The 17,649-nt window shown below is 61.6% G+C and overlaps 1 protein-coding gene across 1 annotated transcript; it reads left to right on the forward strand.

Moving 5' to 3' along the window:
• Positions 1–13,795: 13,795 nt before the first annotated feature.
• On the forward strand, positions 13,796–17,448 carry TPRG1L (tumor protein p63 regulated 1 like). Its single transcript, XM_040645670.1, has 5 exons — positions 13,796–14,014; positions 14,115–14,206; positions 14,292–14,468; positions 15,345–15,498; positions 16,121–17,448. The coding sequence occupies exons 1-5, from the start codon at positions 13,811–13,813 to the stop codon at positions 16,313–16,315; spliced, it is 822 nt and encodes a 273-aa protein (XP_040501604.1). The 5' UTR covers positions 13,796–13,810; the 3' UTR covers positions 16,316–17,448.
• Positions 17,449–17,649: the final 201 nt, after the last annotated feature.

Below are 17,649 nucleotides of genomic sequence, written 5' to 3' on the forward strand. Positions count from 1 at the left end.
AATCCACTAGCCGCTGGTTTGACATGCTTGCCCCAGCCGGGCCAGAGGCTTCCTGGAGCCCCAGGGAGCAGGCCAACCTCAGGACACAGGCCTTTGGCTCCGCTCCTCAGGGGCTCAGGAAAAGGGGCTCAGGAGGGGTGACAAGCAGTCTCCACAAGCACACTGGGGCGGAGGAGCCCTCTGTCCTCATGGGCTGAGCAGCTGTCCCCCTAACCAGCACCCTGGAATTCTCAGGAGTCTGGGCCTCTGGAAGTCCCCCACTAACCCTGCAAAGAACAGGCAGACTGAGTGGCCAGGCCACCACTGTGAGAACCCTTCTGAGGCTGCAGCTCCCCTTAGACAAACTAACTCACTAGGATCGCAGGAAAGCAAAATGTCCCGCAGAAGCCACGCGAAGCGTCGGGACCCAGGCCACTCACATTTCGGGAGGCAAAGGTCCCCTTTTCCTTTGAAAAGGCCACAAGGAAACCTTCCCATTTGGGGCAAAGCAAGACCCAGGGTGGGGGTCCTGGGGCATGGACTTGCCCTCCCCCAGCTCTGTCCAGAAGTGACTGTCCTGCTCCGCCAGGTGCTGGGCAGGGGTCCCTAACCCAGGCCGGGCCTCTCGCCTGCCCTTCTGCAGCCTTCAGCAGCCTGTTCACATTGGACAGGCCGGGGGCCCAGCACCCTGCTGGAGCCCTGGAGTGGGGGCCGCCAGTAGGGGCCCCTCTTCCTGCTCCTCTTCCCTGGCTCACTTGGCACCAGCTTTCCTTTGAGGCCAGCGCAAGGATTGATCTGCTGTTTAAGAGAGACCGCTAAACGGCCCATTGGGGAATCATCTTTCAAAATTGAATTCATCTCAGCTGGCTCCCTGACCCTCTCTTCCTGCCCATTCTGGTACTGAATTCCTTCTCCTGTCTCTCAGCCCCAGCACGCACGTGTTTAACACATAAACCAAGTCCAGGGGCCCCCTGTCTGGGCGCACCCCGCCCCTGCACAGGCCCCCCCAGGCCCTGAGAGGCAGGCTTTGGAAGGAAGTGAGAAGGGGCTGCTTCCTTCCTGCTTTCTCGGAGCGGCTGCTAGCCAGACCCTGCCGGCAAGGACCCCGACTGGAGAGTGGCATCTGCCAGGGCGCGCGGACGCACATTACAGAGTGGAGGGAGACCGGCGGGGTGAGGAAGGGAGGAGGTGGTCCTGCTACCCAAGCGCCCCCAGACCCAAGCCCCGACGCTCCCCAGTTACGGCAAAGAGACCAACTTGGTCAGGGCCCCAGGGACAAAGCTGCCCAGGGGCCCGGGGCTCCCGCCGTCCAGCGGAGCCGTCCCCTCCCACTACTCACAGGCCGGGCTGCAGGCGAAGCAGGGCGCCCGCCGGCCCTGCGGGGAGCAGCAGCACCAGAGCCAGGGCCAGGGCCACCGCGCGCCCCGCCGCCCTCGCCTCCGGAAGGACGGGCATCGTGCCCGCGGCCCCGCGCCGAGTCCCTGCTCGTTCCCCGCTCACAGAAGGCCCCGGCGTCCTCGGAGCCGCGCCGCCTCCGACGCCATGGCCGGGGGACGCGCAGGGCGCAGCCACGGATGCCCGCGCCGGGCCCGCCGAGCCCTGGGCGCCGCAGGTGCGAAGGTCCGGCTTCCGCCCGGCCGGCGTCCGCGTCAGAACACTGCGCGCCCAGCCCGCCCAGAGACCGGCCCGTCTTTGCCACGCCCCCGGCCCGGACCCCGCCCAGGCCCCGCCCATCTCCTGACCCCGCCCCCCCCTCCCAGGCCGCCGCTTCCAGCCCGCCCCCAGCTCCGCGGGTCCTCGACCCCAGCCTTGGCGCTCGCGTTCCTCTCGGGCTGCAAATCCATCTGACCCTGAGCCGAGTGACCAGCTCCGACGGACCTCGGACCCAGGCGCCCGTCTTTAGGGGCGCCTCATCCCTCCGTCCCTCTTAAGTCCCAGCGGGCTCCATCCCACTGTCACCGCGGTGCGTATCCCTCCCTTGCCGGGGAGACGGTGGCGGGGTGGCTCTGCAACCCTCCGTGCGCCTCTGGACACTCCCCTTTGGGCACCCGCGTGCTTGGTCACCGACCACGCCCTGGACATTTTTACACTTACTCTGTGTAGGGTGATCTTGGCCAGCGGCCTGAAGTCGCGGGTGCCCAAGTCCCGTTGGGGGGCAGGAGGATTTATTTCCCTCCGTTTAAACCTGGTTTGGGGGCACCTGGCTGGCCCAGTCAGTAGAGCACGTGACTTTTGATCTCCGGGTCTTGAGTTCAAGCCCCATGTCAAGGTAGAGAATTACTTTAAAAACCAACCAACCAACCAACCAACCTGGTTTTGGTCTGGAATTCACTAACTCCGGAGGTGAGGACCAGGTGCTCCAGGGTCCAGGGGGTCAGGGGCCCCTGGGGTGGAAACAACCCCGTCAAGAGGTTTTTGAAGAGCAGGGGAAGGTGCAGCCTGGGTAGAATCAGATGAGGGGCCAGGAGTTCAGCCCCCAGTTAGTCACACATCGTGAGGAGGGAGAGCCTCTACCAGGCCCCGCTGCAGAGGCCCACAGGTGCTGAGGCCCACTGCCGAGGCTGGTAAGCCCTTGTTCTTGAGGCTTTCTTGGTCCACCATGTCATGTGGTCCGAGTGACTGGCCCTCACACAAAAGCACAGGAACCCTGGCTGGGGGGGGGGGTGCTTGGGAGGAGGGACCAGTAGCTGTCAGCGCCCCACCCCCAACTCTCTGAGCCCTCCTCGCCACCTGGAGGTTTATAGTCATCTGGGGATGGCAGCTGCCAGGCCAGCCCTGCTGCCTCCCTGCTGTGCAGATGGGGAAACTGAGGTCAGAGCGGGCAGCAGTACCCCCAAGTCACCCAGCCTGTAAACTGCAGATCTGAGGGCTGAATACATGGGTCTGGCTCTGGGGAACCTTGGGTAAACCCCCTGCTGTGCGGCCTTTAACTCTGAGAAAACCACTGAAGCACAGAGCAGATAGGGGTGCCGCAAATCCGACTGCCCCACGGGGGGCGTCCCAGTCCACTCCAGTAGCTGTAACAGGACCGCACAGACCCAGCCGCCTGAACACAGACATGTCCTCCCAGCTCCCTGGAAGGCCAAGATCAGGTGCCGGCAGCAGGATCTGGGTGAGGACCCTCTTCCTGGCTTGTAGAAGGGTGCCTTCTCTCTGCCCTCCCGCGGCGGGGAGGGGCATGGCAGGGGTGGGGGGAGAAGGCTCTCTTATCTCCTCCTCTTCTTAGAAGGCACCAGCCCTAGAGCATCAGGGCCTCCCCCTTCTGACTTCACTGACCTCGATTACCTCGGAAAGGCCCTGTTCCAAGTAACAGGCACACTCGGACTTGGGGCTTCAACGTGTGGATTGGGGAGGGGCACAGTTCAGTCCCTAGCAGGGTAAGTTCACTGTCTTCTGAAACCCCCACACTCCCACCTGCCCGCTCTGTCCAGCCTGGAGGCAGAGGCAGCTCAACGCTGGGAGGGGACACGGTGAATCAGCACCGTCGCTGGAGCCGGAGATGGGGGCGATCCCATATGGCANNNTGAAAGCCTGCACCGACTCTGCCTGTTCAATGGGCTGTCTTCCAGCAGCTGGTTCTCAGGTTCTTTCCTAACCCTCCGCATTTGCCCCAGAAGAGAAACTAAAGCCAAAGAAGCAATCTCCTCCAGCGGGTGGGTAGATGGGGACCCTGGAGGAGGCGCTTGGGTCAGGGCCCCTTTGCTGACGAGCCACGTACCCCTGGATGGGTCTTGTGTCCTGTGTGTGGCCCTGGATGTGGTCTTTCCATTCCTCAGTCCTCATGTGTGACCAGAACCGGCAGAGTGGGGCCTCCGAAGTTGGTTCCCGCTGGGCCTTGACTCCTACTACCGTTTGGTGACCAGACAGGCGTGGCCACGCCCCACCACAGGCACTCCCCCCCCTTCCCTGGGGTGGGACGCAGCACGGGAAAGGAATCAGGTCCCCAAATGGTACCAGGGTGTTTGAGATCAGCTGCAACGGCAAGGGCAAAAAACTGCCCATTCGCACGAAGGAGCAGGGGGTGGGGCGCAGTGGGATCGTGGGCTGAATTGCGTCTCCAAAAAGACATGCCCATGTTCTAAGCCCCAGTACCTGCACACGTGACTGCATCTGGAAAAAGGGTCTTTGTGGATGTAATTAAGTTAAAGACGTTGGGATGAAATCACCCCAAACCCGTTGACTGGCGTCCTTACGGAGACCAGAGGGAGATTTGGGACTACAAAGCAAAGGTCACGGCAACCCCCGGAAGTGAGGAAGGAGAGAGGCCTGGACGGATGTTCTTCGATGCCCCCAGGAGGGAGCAGCCCCACCCACACCTGGATTTCAGATTTCTGGCTTCCAGAACCAGAGAAGAAAGGCCGGTTGTTTCAGCCACCCGTCTGTGGACTTCGTCCGGCAGCCGCAGGAAGCCCGTGCGGGCTATGGCGAGGCCTGCCCGTGGGGCCCCTGGCCTAGAGGGGAGCTGGCCAAACGCGGGGCATGCCGGAGGGCGCCTCCCGCCCGGCGTCTCGGCAGCTCTCCTCTGGAAGCCAAGTCTGGGAGCTGGGAACTTGTTGCTGGACACGCGCTCTGCGGGGCAGCCCTTGCGTTTCTCAGGAACAAGGTAGCGTGTGGCCCCCTTGCCCCTCACCAAAACCGACGCTCCAGTCCTTGCGAGTGTGCGTTCCAAGATCTCCCGGCCCGCACCCCCAGTCCTCCCGGCTCCAGCTCACCCAGGGCGGCCTACGAAGCCAGGCCCTCTCACAGAGCCGCCATCTTGCTGTGGCCGCGGCTCCTGCAGGACTGGACACAGCCCTCGGGGCGCCTGGGCCCAGCAAGGTGGGCGTCTTGGCGGGGGCACAGCAAAACCATCGTTCCGGGCGAGAGCGGATATGACAGAAGTTGCCATCGAAACAACTCAGCTTTTAGAAACCGCAAGAGAACTGTCCCTTTCAGTTCCCCAGATCTGCTGATTTCCTTTAAAGTCAGGTTTGGAAACCTGCCCTCTTGGTCCCCAAGGCCCTAGGCCCCCCCATCTGCTGGGAAGGGTGTTTCTCTGTTGACGTTGTCCCTGCTTCTGCTTCGACCTGCCAAAGCCAAAGACTAAGGGCGGTCGGCAGTACACCACCTGACAGCTCCGACACGGGCCCCTGGGCCACAACGGCCTCCAAGCGCTGGCCGGCCATGGAGGCAGCCCCAGTCCCTCCCAGGACGGAGTGGTCTCACCAGAGTGCACCGTCTCTGGAAGATGAGCTCGGCCTATGGACCCTGCGAACGGGAATATTCTCTGGGCTACGCGTTCACCTCCAACATGGGGAGCCGGTTTCCCCAGAGCTCTGAGATCCCACCTGGGGGGCTCCTGTTTGCACGAGCCTGGCCCCTCCTGCCCCTGACTGCTGCTTCCGTTCAGAGACAGACATCAAAGGTGGGACCCAATGATTTCACAAAACACTAACCACAACATCTGGAAGTTAAGATAGGAATCCCCACTTCCCAGTCCTCCTGGGAAGAGAAGAAGAATTATGTTTTCATCTTCCGCTGTGCGAGGCACTCTGGTTTGAAGGCCCCGCGAGTGCGGGCCAGTCTGCCACCTACTGTCCAAAGTCCCAGGAAGAAGTATCACAAACCCAGGGGGGCCCAGCCAGGAGCCAGAGTCCCCTGCCCACGACCAGCATGTATATGTGTGTGGCGAGCCGCGGTTTCCAGGGAGCCCTGTCATTGTTCACATACAGATGGCCCATCTCCTCCAGCAGAGTCGTGTCCCCCAAACAGATACTTTCAAGTCCTACCCCGGTCCCAGGAAAGGGGCCTCATTTGGAGATGGGGACTGTGCACGTGTGGCAGGCTAGGATGAGGGCACTGGGTGGGTTCTCGTCCCACGTGACCAGTGTCCTTACAGGAAGAGGAGACACGGGAGACACACGGGGGAGGTGGCTGTGGGGCCAAGGAGGCAAAGACTGTAGGGTGCAGCCCCAGACCCGGGGACGCCAAGGGCTGCTAGCAACACTAGATGCTAGGAAGGCCAGGGGGTTCCCCTACAGGCTTCAGGGGGGGCGCAGCCCTGCAGGCACCTTGGTCATGGGCCTCTGGCCTGCAGAGCTGAGGCCACGTCCTGCTGTATCAGCCCCCGGGGTGTGGGCGTTGGTGGGGCGGCCCGGGACTGGGGCACCAGCCAACGCTGTTTGTTACCTGACGCATACTCCTTCCTCTCTCTGTCCTTTCCTGAACTAGGGGCCCACAGGGGGCCCCCACATACACCAAAGGCTCAGGCACCCGGGCCAGCATCCTCTCCTCATGCCCCCTGCTGCCACCATCCTGGGGACTGCAGGACCCACCCATCTAACGGGTCCCGGGCCCCTGAGCGCCCAATCTTCCATCCCAACCCTGCGGCAACCGGTCCCAAGACCGAGACTCAGGCTTGCCATCAGGCAGAGCGTTCTCTCTGTGGCGTCTGGCTTCCAGCACCCCACTCGTGGTCCACAGCGCCCAGATGTCCAGCTCTCGCTTTCCCCACCTGGACTCGCTCCCTCTGGGCCCCTGTGTGTCATCCCTTCAGCCACTGGGTCACAAGCTGGCCCCTGTGCATGGAGGGCTTTGAGAGACTGAGAGGGGCAGACGCTCCAGGTTGGCAGATAGCGGGCCTCGTGTGCAAGTGAGCTGCTTTCCGAGGCTGGTCTTGGGCGTGCATGTTGAGGGGATCCCCCACCTGCCCACCAGAATCTTAAAGTTTACACAGAGGCCTCCATGGGGTTCCGGCCCTGGTATCGTCCACACTGTCTCAACACCGCACAGACATGGCTGCGTTCCTGCGAGCGGCTCCCACCGTAGGGACGGGGGGCAGAGCACGTCCCAGACAGGGCGGGGTGAGGGGCCGGCTCCAGGGGCAACCGTGGTCACAACACCCCACCCCGGTGACCTGTGTCTGGCCCTCACAGTCTCACACGCCCCCTCTTCCACAGTGTGGCCCTCAGTGGTCAGCAAGAGGTGCCACGAGTATGGACGTGGCTCATTTGGTGGCTTTCTGGCTGCACTGGAGGCAGAGGCCACCGCAACAGTATAGACACTCACAAGAGAACACACAGATGAAGACAATAATTCCCAAAATAAGTGACAACCTTTTTCCAGCAAGAGCCCCATCATCTGAACCATGCATTTCATAAGTGCCCCAGGCTGGAGGTCAGAGCTCTCAGGGCCTTCACCTGCGTCCTTGGTGTGACTTAATGAAGAGGACGCATTCTCAGGCTCTCAGGTATGAACACACAAACTGTCTGGATGCGGCCAGGGCCTCCCCGAGAGGCAGCAGTGAGGTTCAAGGCCTGCCATTCCAAGGACGGTTCTCCCGGGGCACTGCCACGTCCCGTGAACATGGGCTCTGCGGGTCTCACTCACTGCTTGCCAGTGGGTTTAGTCCAGGCCGGTCTGTGTGCTGTGGCATCCTCCAGGCCCACGGCGGGGACAGAGACGGTGGCCGAATGATCGTCCCGCCCGCCTGGCCTCGCGGGGAGGGAGCTGCGGCTTCAGGGACTGGACCCGGTTGTGCACAGCACACAGCGGTGGGAAGGCCACACAGTGAGGCGTGAGGAGCTGGCCTGGGGTGGGCTGTGCCGGCCGGGACGCAGCGCACGGTCCACTCCAGCCACAGTGTGTTTCCTCAGGTCCAGCGTGTCGCCACATAATGGGACCCCAGGGAAAGCGGGTGGTGCCTCACCCCTCCAGCAGGCCCGTCGCACCCGCTGGCTCCCAGGTGTGATGGGGTTGGTGTTCTCAGCAGCGTGGCACTGATCGGGGGTGAGAGTCGGGGCAACGGCGCTTTCCCTCCGCTCCCACACCTTTATGGTCGGTTGGCCATGTGGGTGCCTCTGCAGGGGTCCCCAGTCTGGGCCGGGGGCAACGGACCACCTGGGTGATTACTGAAATGTGTTAAAACCTGGATGGTACGTCAGTGCACCCAGGAGGTGATGTTACTCGTAACTTAATCTGCGGGTTTGTTCTTCCACATCCCCCACCCCGTCCAGCACCCCCGCTGCTTGCGGGTTATAGGGGAGGGGGAGCCTCCGCATCACGGCCTGTGAAGTGGGAGAGGGTATCCATACGTGGTGCTCGCGTCTCTGATGGCGGCAGGCTGGCTCGCGTGGGGACCGGACAGCGTGGGTCAGGCCAGGTGCAGCGTCCGCACACACGGGGGCGTATTCGCAACCCTCGCTCAGAGGGAAGGGCCGATATAATCAAGGTGCCAGTCCTTACGAGCTGGGACTCCCGGGGATGGCCCCAGACGCCTCTGGCATTGCCTTGAGTATGGTCGCAAACACACAGGACAGGCTGTCACGGCGCTGACCAGGTCCCGTGCTTCAGGGGCCACCCAGTGTCCTTGGCAGCATGCCGTCCCACCTGGGGGGCACAGCGGCCCCTCTCTCTACACCCCAGTCTGCTGTGTCCGCTGCAGGGTCACTTGCTAGGGCTCCCCCCGAGCTGGGGCGTCATCTTCCTGCTTGCCAGCGGGTGTCAGTGCCTTAGGAGCCAGGATGTGGAAGACAGTGAGGACCCCTGGGGCTCTGGCTGTCACCCCAAACGTCTTGTCACATATCTTGACCCCAAAAAGGCATATTCACGGTCATCACCCCTCAGCTTCCCGTTGTCCGAGCTGCAGGGTCCACCCCTTTAGGACAGCCCAGCTGTCAGCACAAAGGGTTGACGGCAGGCGGTGAGGGATCCCCCCCCCCCCCACCGCGGGCGGCTCTGGTTTGTCCCTGTTTCCGTCAGGTCAGACGGGGTCAGTGTTGGGCTGAGCAGTAAGGACAGTCCCTGTGCAGGGACTGCCTGGAACAGAACTGTCAGTACTGGAGGCGTCCTTGGCCGGACTTTTTCTCACTCCCCCCACCGGCTGCCAGAGCCACCCCGGGAACGGGGCGTGGGCATCTGGAAGAGCCGCGTGCTCCTGCGCAGGGCGGGTAGTGTCCGCATCTCTGGGGGCAGCGGGCTGGTGCCCAGGGCACTCCACCGCTGCAAATAGGCGTGCTGTGTGGCCCGCGTGGGGATCTGAGCCGCGGCAGAGGCTCCACCTGGAGGAGCGCCATGTGCGGGGCTTGGAGCTGGGGCTTTCTGGGGTATGTCCGATTCCTGCGTCTTGCAGAGCTAGGGATGCTCTGGCCCTCCGTGGCTGGTGTGCACACCGGCCCCCACGCCGGGCAGGCAGAGCCGCAGGAGGCCGGCCGCTCCGCATTGCTGGGCCGTGGTCTCAGGAAGCAAGGGGCCTTCCTTCCGCGGCTTCTCCTGGGCGCCGCAAGTCAGGGAGCTCGCCACACCCTCCTGAAACTCGAGTTTGCACCGAGGCCTTCCTGGGCTCTTTCGCCACACCTGGGACGGCCTGAGCGCCCCGCACTACCTCAAGTGTGCGTCCCTGGAGGCGGCTCCCGCCGTGGGAATGGGGGGCAGAGCGCACATCCCAACGACAGGGCGGGGGTGAGGGGCCAGCTCCAGAGGCAACCCGTGGTCACGTGCCCTCCACGACCTCCTCTGACACCTGCCCTCCTGGTCCCGCATCCCTGTCACACCCGCTGCCTGCTCCAGCCAGACCGGAAACCTGGGCTCAAGGACCACCGCGCTGACAGTGCTGGACCCCCTCCTCCATGGCCGGCAACGCCAGGCCCCGCCTGCTTTCTCCTGCAACGGGCTTCTGATTGGGACCCAGGGGTCTCCTGTCATCCGGCAGCCTAGCCTGTTCGCTCCCAAGTGGGGTGAAAGCCTGACCCCTTGCCGTTCTTGGCAAATACTCCATCATAGTATCTGCCCTCCCCTGTCTCCCTTATCCTGGACCGCGGCAACCCAGCGAAACCCCTAACCCCTGCTGTCTAGTCCAGTCCAGCCACTGGTCTCTCCTACTCCCAGTGGCTGCCACGTGGAAGGGCCCAGGGCAAAGCCCCCAAGGCCTCCCAGCTGTCCAGGGACCTCCGTGCCTGCACGTAATCAGCTCCCTTGCTCCTCCCAGCTGTTGTCAACCCATCCCCTTTATCCAAACTCCCACCTCCAGCTCCCCCTTCCCACTGGAGAAAACAGATGTCCCCAGAAAGTCGCAGTGCCCCTCCTGTCCCTGCCAAGACTCACCTCTCTCCACCTGGTCCCTGAGCAGAGAGTGTCCTCCCGCCCTCAGCTCACCCCCACCCCTGGGCCCCTGGTTCCCTCAGCCTGCGCTGTGATCGGGCCCTTGCCTATCTTCACCTGCCCGGCACGGTGCCCGGCACGGTGCTCGCCGCCCATCTCCACAGGCTGGGCCGTCAGGGGCACAAACACTGCTCAGAGCCGTTCAGACAGGTCCCCTCTATACGAATTAGCTCATGTAAACCTCATGACTGTGTGAGCCCAGTTCTTTCAGTCCTGCTTTCCAGACGAGAAAGGCAAGTGGGAAGGTTAAGTGATAGGTTCACAGTCACCCACAGGCAAGCGGGAAGGTTAAGTGATGGGTTCACGGTCAGCCACAGGTCTGTACAGACGGGTCAGAACTCAGATCCAGAGCAGGCTGAGCCCACGGGGGCTGGCCGTCCACCCCCGGAAACACCTGCCTGTGGGCAGCCTCATCCCTTGCACTTTGCTTCCCCTTCCCAAGCCCCACTCCCAGCGAGATGCCCCTGGAGGTCACTGTGTTCAGAGGATGGACTCCTGTCTGCCCCTCGCAGGCGCCACTGGCCCGGGAGCAGGCCATGGGGGCTAGAGCACAGCCTGGGAACCTCAGGAGGTCCTAGCTTTTGGTTGATGGGTGATCTTCGCAAAGTGACAACCTCTCTGGGACTGTTTTCTCCTCGGTAAAAGGGGGTAACACTGCCCCCCAAGCATGCGTGTTGGGAGCAAGGCAATATTTGCATAAATACCTGGCACTTAGGGCCAGCATAAATAAGGGGAACGGTTGACACTGACGTGCTCTGAATGTGGGCCAGGCAGGGTGCTAGACACGCTGCAGGCATCAACTCATTTCATCCTCCCAACAGCCCCTGGGAGTAGGAACTACCAGGATCCACGTTCAACGGAAAAGGAAAGTGGGGCACAGAGACTTCAGTGTGCCAGTCCTCGCGGACAGAGGCAGAGACGCCAGGACCCCAGCCCAGACAGACAGACGGGCTCCGAGCCCACGTGCCAGCTGCCAGCCTTGACGGGTCCCTGGCTCTGTTCTGACTCCCCTCCATACCGAGAGGGGACCCAAGAGAGGGGTCAGAAGACACCAGCCCAAGGGGCCTGATTTAGGCCCACCCCATGGGGACTGGGCAAAGCAGGCTCAGCCCCGGCTCTGGTTGCCAGAGAAGAGAGGCACTCCCCTGCCCTCCCCCAGGGACAGGGCCCAAACAGGGCTTCACGGGCCCCCGGAGTCAACAGAAGGCAGCAGCCTCTGTCCCACCCGACCTCAGCAGGTCAGAGGGGGTAGAAGCACTTTGTTACCCAAGTTTGCACACTCACTCAGCACGCTTTGAGACGTTCTTTTCCAGGAAGCAAAGTACCCAAACTCTTCCAGTTATGGACAGAGCAGTTAGTTAGCTAGACATGAGCTGGGGGGAGGTGGCAGTTAGCAGTGATTTTGTGGTTTCCCACCCCCAGGGGCCAGGAGCCCCAGAACAGCAGGTGCAGCGCCTGGGCTCTTCTTTCCAGCCTACAGTGACCTACAGCTTCATTACACTCTATTTACACTGCGGTTTCAGCCTCCTGCAGAGGGGAAGCCGGCCCTGGCAGCTCTGGCGGGAACTTTGTAGGGCCAAGAACTCCCCCTCCTGACCTGTAGGAGGAGTCCCTCAGATGACTGGAGACAACCTCAGCTGGAGGCTGCCCTGGCTAGGACCCATAAACTCTGCAAACATAAAAATCAAAAGACCACCCTCGCCCCGGGGCAGTTGCGGCCTCTGGGCCTGCCCGCTGCCCCAGCCTGAGAGTGTACTGTCCTTGATGGACAGCTCTGTGCCTGCTACCTTCCTCCCCTTGTCTTTATTCGAGTGCAGATCCTCATGTCGGTCTCTGGTGGGGGATCCCTAAACCGGAGCCCTCCCACCACACCAGGCATTCTCTCTCCGCATTCCGGGGCCCCCAGTTTCTGTGGAGGTTGACATCCAAGGGGAGCGGTCAGTGGTGTCAGGGATCTGCTGTGCTCAGGGTTGCAGCGCCCTCCTTAGGGGGAGGCCCTGGGGAACAGACAGTTGCCCACCCTTGAATGGTGGATCCCCTGTGAGGGCATTCACAGCTGCACAGACTGGGTGGAGGGATGGGAGGGACTTGGCTCAGGGGCAAAGCCAGCTGGCAGCCTTAGGCATGCCCCCAGGTCTCTCCAAAACCGTGGGGGCATGCACAGTAATATGTGGCCATCCCTGGGCGCTGGTGAAACTTCAAGAACTATGAAAGTGGCCATAAACCCCAAAGTGCAACCACATGCAAAGGGCCAGTGCACCGAGCTTTCCTAACAGGGCACGTGCACGCACACAGGGTGGATTATTAGATAAAATAACAAAAACAAAGCAGTGAGCGACTCGTGGAGAATGGCAATGTCCCCCGGGGAGGGCGGCCTTAAACGGGTGTTGCAGGATGGACACAGTAGGGGTGAGGCAAGGAGGCTTCTGGAGTTGGGGGGAGTAAGAGGGTGGCATGAGTCAGGGCAGCGGAAATCCCAAGTGGCCAACTGGGTGAGGATCTGGATGCAGTCTTTGGGTTCCTGCAAGAAGGTCGGTGATGAAGGCAGCCTGGGGCCTGTGGGGGCAAAGACCTCGAGCTGGGGCCCCTGACAGGGAGAGCAGAAGCCTAGGGTGGCCCCAGCTCCAGCCAAAGAGGTCACCGACAGGAAGAAGAGATGAAATCTAGGGTCCAGAGGACAGGCGCAGGGGCTGGGAGACTTGCAGGACATGAATCCTGTTTGACCCTTGTTGAGTGGCTGTGGCAAGTGACCAGGCCCGTGTGTCAGTGTCCCCTTCTGTGAAAGGGGGTCAGAGGAGGGCCGCTTCCTAGGCTCAGGGAGGACTCTGCCCCTCAGAGCGCTGGGCCCAAGGCCCCCGCCGCTCCGTTTGCATCCCTGAAGCTGCAGTCAGGAAAGGCACGGGTGCGCACGAAAGCGCTCTGCCCCCAGGGCCGAAGCTCCTCCTTCTGGGAAGCCGGCGCTGCCCCGGCCATGCACGAACCCTCGGCCCTTCCTGGCGTCGGGTCGCGTCTGGGGGCTGTGACCGCGGGCAAGGGGTGCGTCGGTGGGGGAGCGGGTGGGAGATGGGTCCCAGGACGGTGACCGCGGTGGGGGGAGATGACCGCGAAGAGGGGGATGGAGACTGCGAAGGGGGGACGCGTACAGGGACGGCGACCGCACGGGGGCGGGGGGGGACGGAGACCGCGGCCTGGGCCGCCTCGGGGTTAGGGGTGGGAAGAGGGAGGCGGAGACCATGGGCGCGTCGTGGGGGTGGGGAGGTGGGGGGGCGGAGACCGCGGGCAGGGGGCAGTCACCCCCTCTACGGGTAACCGGCACTGGACTCCCAGCGCACCCTCTGCGTCTCCCTGGTAACCGCCTCGGCCCCACCCCCTCTCCCCCTAGAGTCTAGAGGAAATGGGCGTGCGCGCGGCGTGAGCTTCCGGCACGAAGAGGGGCGGGAGCGATTGTGAATTGGCGGCCAGCAGGGCCAATCGTGGAAGACGGCTGGCGAAGAGCCAATTGCCAGGGCCGGTGGGCGCGGGCAGGGGCGGGGCCTGAGGCGGGGGTGGGCGAGGCCGAGCCAATCGCGGCGACGCGCGGTGCCGGGCCGGGGCGGGGCCGGCGCTGGGGCGGGGCTGGCCGCGACGCGAAGGTGATTGCGGCCTCCTCCGGCCAGGTCTGGGGTCGGGGTCGGGGGCGCCGGCCGGCTTGGCCATGCTGCAGCTGCGGGACTCGGTGGACTCGGCGGGCACGAGCCCCACGGCGGTGCTGGCGGCCGGCGAGGAAGTCGGCGCGGGCGGCGGCGGCGCGGTTGGGGGGCGGCCGGGCGCGGGCACGCCGCTGCGCCAGACGCTGTGGCCGCTCAGCATCCACGACCCCACGCGCCGCGCCCGCGTCAAGGAGTACTTCGTGTTCCGGGTGAGGCGGGCGGGGGGCGCCGGGGACGGGGTGGGCCGGCGGGGGGCCGCGGGAGGGGCTGGGGGGCTCCGGAGAGTGACCCCCGCCTCCGACCGCGCAGCCCGGCACCATCGAGCAGGCGGTGGAGGAGATCGGCGTGGTGGTGCGGCCGGTGGAGGACGGCGACATCCAGGGCGTGTGGCTGCTGACCGAGTGAGCGGGGCGCGCGGGGGCGCGGGGACCGGCCGGGTGGCCTGTGCGCGGGGCGCGCCGGGTGACTCGTGTCGTGTGCGGACAGGGTTGACCACTGGAACAACGAGAAGGAGCGGCTGGTGCTCATCACAGACCAGGCGCTTCTCATCTGCAAGTACGACTTCATCAGCCTTCAGTGCCAGCAGGTGGTCCGCATCGCCTTAAATGCGGTGGACACCATCTCCTGCGGAGAATTCCAGTTTCCCCCGAAATCGCTCAACAAGTAAGTCCGTTCAACAGCGAGCCCTGTACCAGGGCCTGCAGTCAGTCCTTCCCAAACCAGCCCCCCGGTTGTCTTGGGTCTGCCATTATGCAGGAACATAAAAGCGTCGGCCTCAGATCGATAGAAGCAAGAGACTTTCTGACAGCAGGTGCAGTAAGAGGAATTCTGGCACAAAAAGAAAGCGCTTAGGCTTGTGGAAAAATGAACTTGAGGTCTGCGCAGGCAGACCTGACGTGGCATTCTTAAGATGAGGGCCAAACTCAGCCTTTTACCTCTGGCTAGGAAAGGATTGCTCGGGGCCCCGTCAAGCTCTGCTCTAGTTGAACTTTAACAGAAAAAAAGGTAGTGTGTTATTTTAATTTACAGATGTCTCTGAAAGTTAAATGTGAGAACGTTTAGTGGCCAACTTGCAGAGGGAGTATTGTGCAATATGAGGAGCCTAGACTTTAGTCTGGTTGAGTGACTCTGGCAGTCTGGGTAGAGTTTTGCTGAGGAGACTTGATCGGGGACCGGATGCTATGCGTGTCAGGAGTGCCAGCTCGCAGTGAGAAGTCCGGGACCAAAGACCGAAAGTTGCAAACGCGTCATTCATGTTAGCCCACCCACAGACTTCCCACTGTCCATTACGCTGCTTACACTGCACTACTTGTGTAAAGATTGTTTGGCTTAAGCAACACGACACACTCAGTTTGTCGTATTCAGAGTGCTTGGTGTGTGCTGACTGGAGACTGCTGTCACTCTTAGAGTCCACAAGTTCTCCTCTGCTGGTCTTGTCTGTGGCCGTGGAGCAGCTTCCTAACGTCACCCCCCAAACCTGATCGGGCTGCCCGGGAGCGCTGTGGCCTGCCGTGTGAAGTCTTCGTTTTTTCTCTGTAGGCGAGAAGGTTTTGGGATTCGCATTCAGTGGGACAAACAGAGCCGCCCTTCCTTCATAAACAGATGGAACCCCTGGTCCACCAATGTGCCCTATGCCACGTTCATAGAGCATCCGATGGCCGGTGCGGATGAGAAGACAGCCTCTCTGTGCCAGGTAAGACCGTAAGAACCGCGCTGCCCAGCTGTGATGGTGATGTTCTCGGCCTGGCCTGCCCACCACGGTGGCCGCATGTGGCTGTGGAGCACCTTAACTGTTCTAGTAAAACGGAGGAAACAAACTTCTAAATTTTAGAAGTTTTAGTTAGCTTATGTTTAGATAGCCCCATGTGGCTAGTGGCTCCTGGTCAGAGTAGCTCTGTAACACGGCCCCTTGCAGCCACGATCGCCTTGGAGAAGGGCGCAGCAGGGCTCTGGGCAGTCTGTGCTAGGGCCTGCAACCAGGAGAGGACGCCCTGGGTCCAGCGGAGAGGACGTAGTTGGGCCCCACTTGCCGGCCGTGCACGTCGGCCTGCTTCACTAGCCTGGTGGGGGTGGGGGGATTAGGGAGGTCCCTACGGCAGCATGCTCAGACCTGCGGAGGGCAGGCTCTGTCCCCGTGAGCGCAGGGCCAGGGTCTGACGTGTCCAGAGAGCCACGTCGAGAAGGTGAGCTGGGGGCTGCCAGGATGTGGCTGGAAAGGCATCTCATCCAAGGGCAGCGATGGGGGCTGGCGCAGAAACGGGGAGGTTTCCTGGGGTAGATCACTGATCGGCAGCATGTTTTCTCTTTCTTTAAAGTTGGAAAGCTTCAAAGCTATGTTAATCCAAGCTGTCAAAAAAGCCCAGAAAGAGAGTCCTTTGCCGGGACAAGCCAACGGTGTACTGGTCTTGGAGCGTCCCCTCCTCATTGAGACCTACGTGGGATTGATGTCCTTCATTAACAACGAGGCTAAATTGGGTTATTCCATGACCAGAGGCAAAATAGGCTTCTAGACGCTGCCCGCAGGCAGACCTGGGGACTCAGGGCGTCAGACAGGCCAGCTCTGCTGCCCCTGGGAGGGTCGGGGCTGTTAACCTTTAGGGATCTGAGCGCGATGAGAATAGTTAAATGAATTCTATACTTTAGCTGAATCTTGGACATCTGGTAATAGGAGCTACAGACAGAAAGCAAAGTGAATCTAGCTGCCCGTCTTGGCCGGTATTCCGTCTCCTAGAACCTGTTTCCGTGTTTTTCCTGGAGTGTCTGCATTTGGCTTCTCGTGGTGCCTCCCAGCCCAGCACTCTCGCATGTTAATAAACGTGTGATCCCACTAGCGCCTCCCCGCTAGCGCTTCAGCTGTGTAGAGCGTTCCGTCCGGGGGGTCCCTGAACCCCAGTGCCTGCGGTTGCAAATACCTTTGTACTTAGTGTCAAATTTTGTATTTTGAAATTTAATCCATTTTTTTAAAGCTAAATGCAAAACAAGCCAGACTGCTGAACTGAACGAGAGTCTGCCTCCTGAATGAACAGCTGCTTTTGTGTAAATATGTGTTTGACCTAAAGTCACACTTTTTCTAAAATTGTATTGTGTTCATACCTGGCATCTTTCCCAGGCCCAGAAGTTTGCAGGAAGTCATTTTTAGACAATTCATTAATCTGAGAGTCACCTTGGTAGTTCTTTGCAAACAATTTGACAACTATGCCTAGTCTAGGTTTGTGTCCTCAAATTCATCTTTAAAATGGGAATTGCTTAGTTTGCTTTTAAAGAGGGACCGTTATTAGAGTCTCATCTATGCTGCTAACCCCCGCCTCGGTGACCGCAGCGCCCACGCAGACCTGGGGCTGTCCATGTCGCCCTGAGCACACCTGAGCCGTGGCGGCCGCGGAGCATGTCCGTGTGGGACCCAGAGCTCGCCGCCCACCGATGCGCCCTCGTGTCCTCGGCTTGCTGGCTCGGCGGGGAGTGTTTGTTCCCAGCTTGCAGTGCCGGCTCCGGTTTCTTCCTCCGTGTTGACAACTCTGGCGTAGCTGTAGTTGGCGTGGATGTGACCCAATGCAGCCGCTTGTCCGAATCGAAAGGCTGCTGCCACGCCGCCCGCGTCTTGAGCCTTCGCTTTCAGTCTCATAATAAAGACATTTACAATCGAGCGGATGTCGTTCCTTCTTGGAAGCTGTAGCCTTGTAAACCTGCCAACCTGCAGTGCACATTCGGGGCCCTGAGGAGTTCTGTCCCGGCACAGTTCTCTCAGAGACCCCGGACAGCGGTGTGCAGACTGGCCTCAGCCAGGACAACGAGTCCGGTGCGGGACCCCACACCGGCGCTTCCCAGTCCTGGCCGCCGTCGGCAG

This window comes from Ursus maritimus, unplaced genomic scaffold, assembly GCF_017311325.1.
Source record: "Ursus maritimus isolate PB19 unplaced genomic scaffold, ASM1731132v1 scaffold_32, whole genome shotgun sequence".
NCBI lineage: Eukaryota > Metazoa > Chordata > Mammalia > Carnivora > Ursidae > Ursus > Ursus maritimus.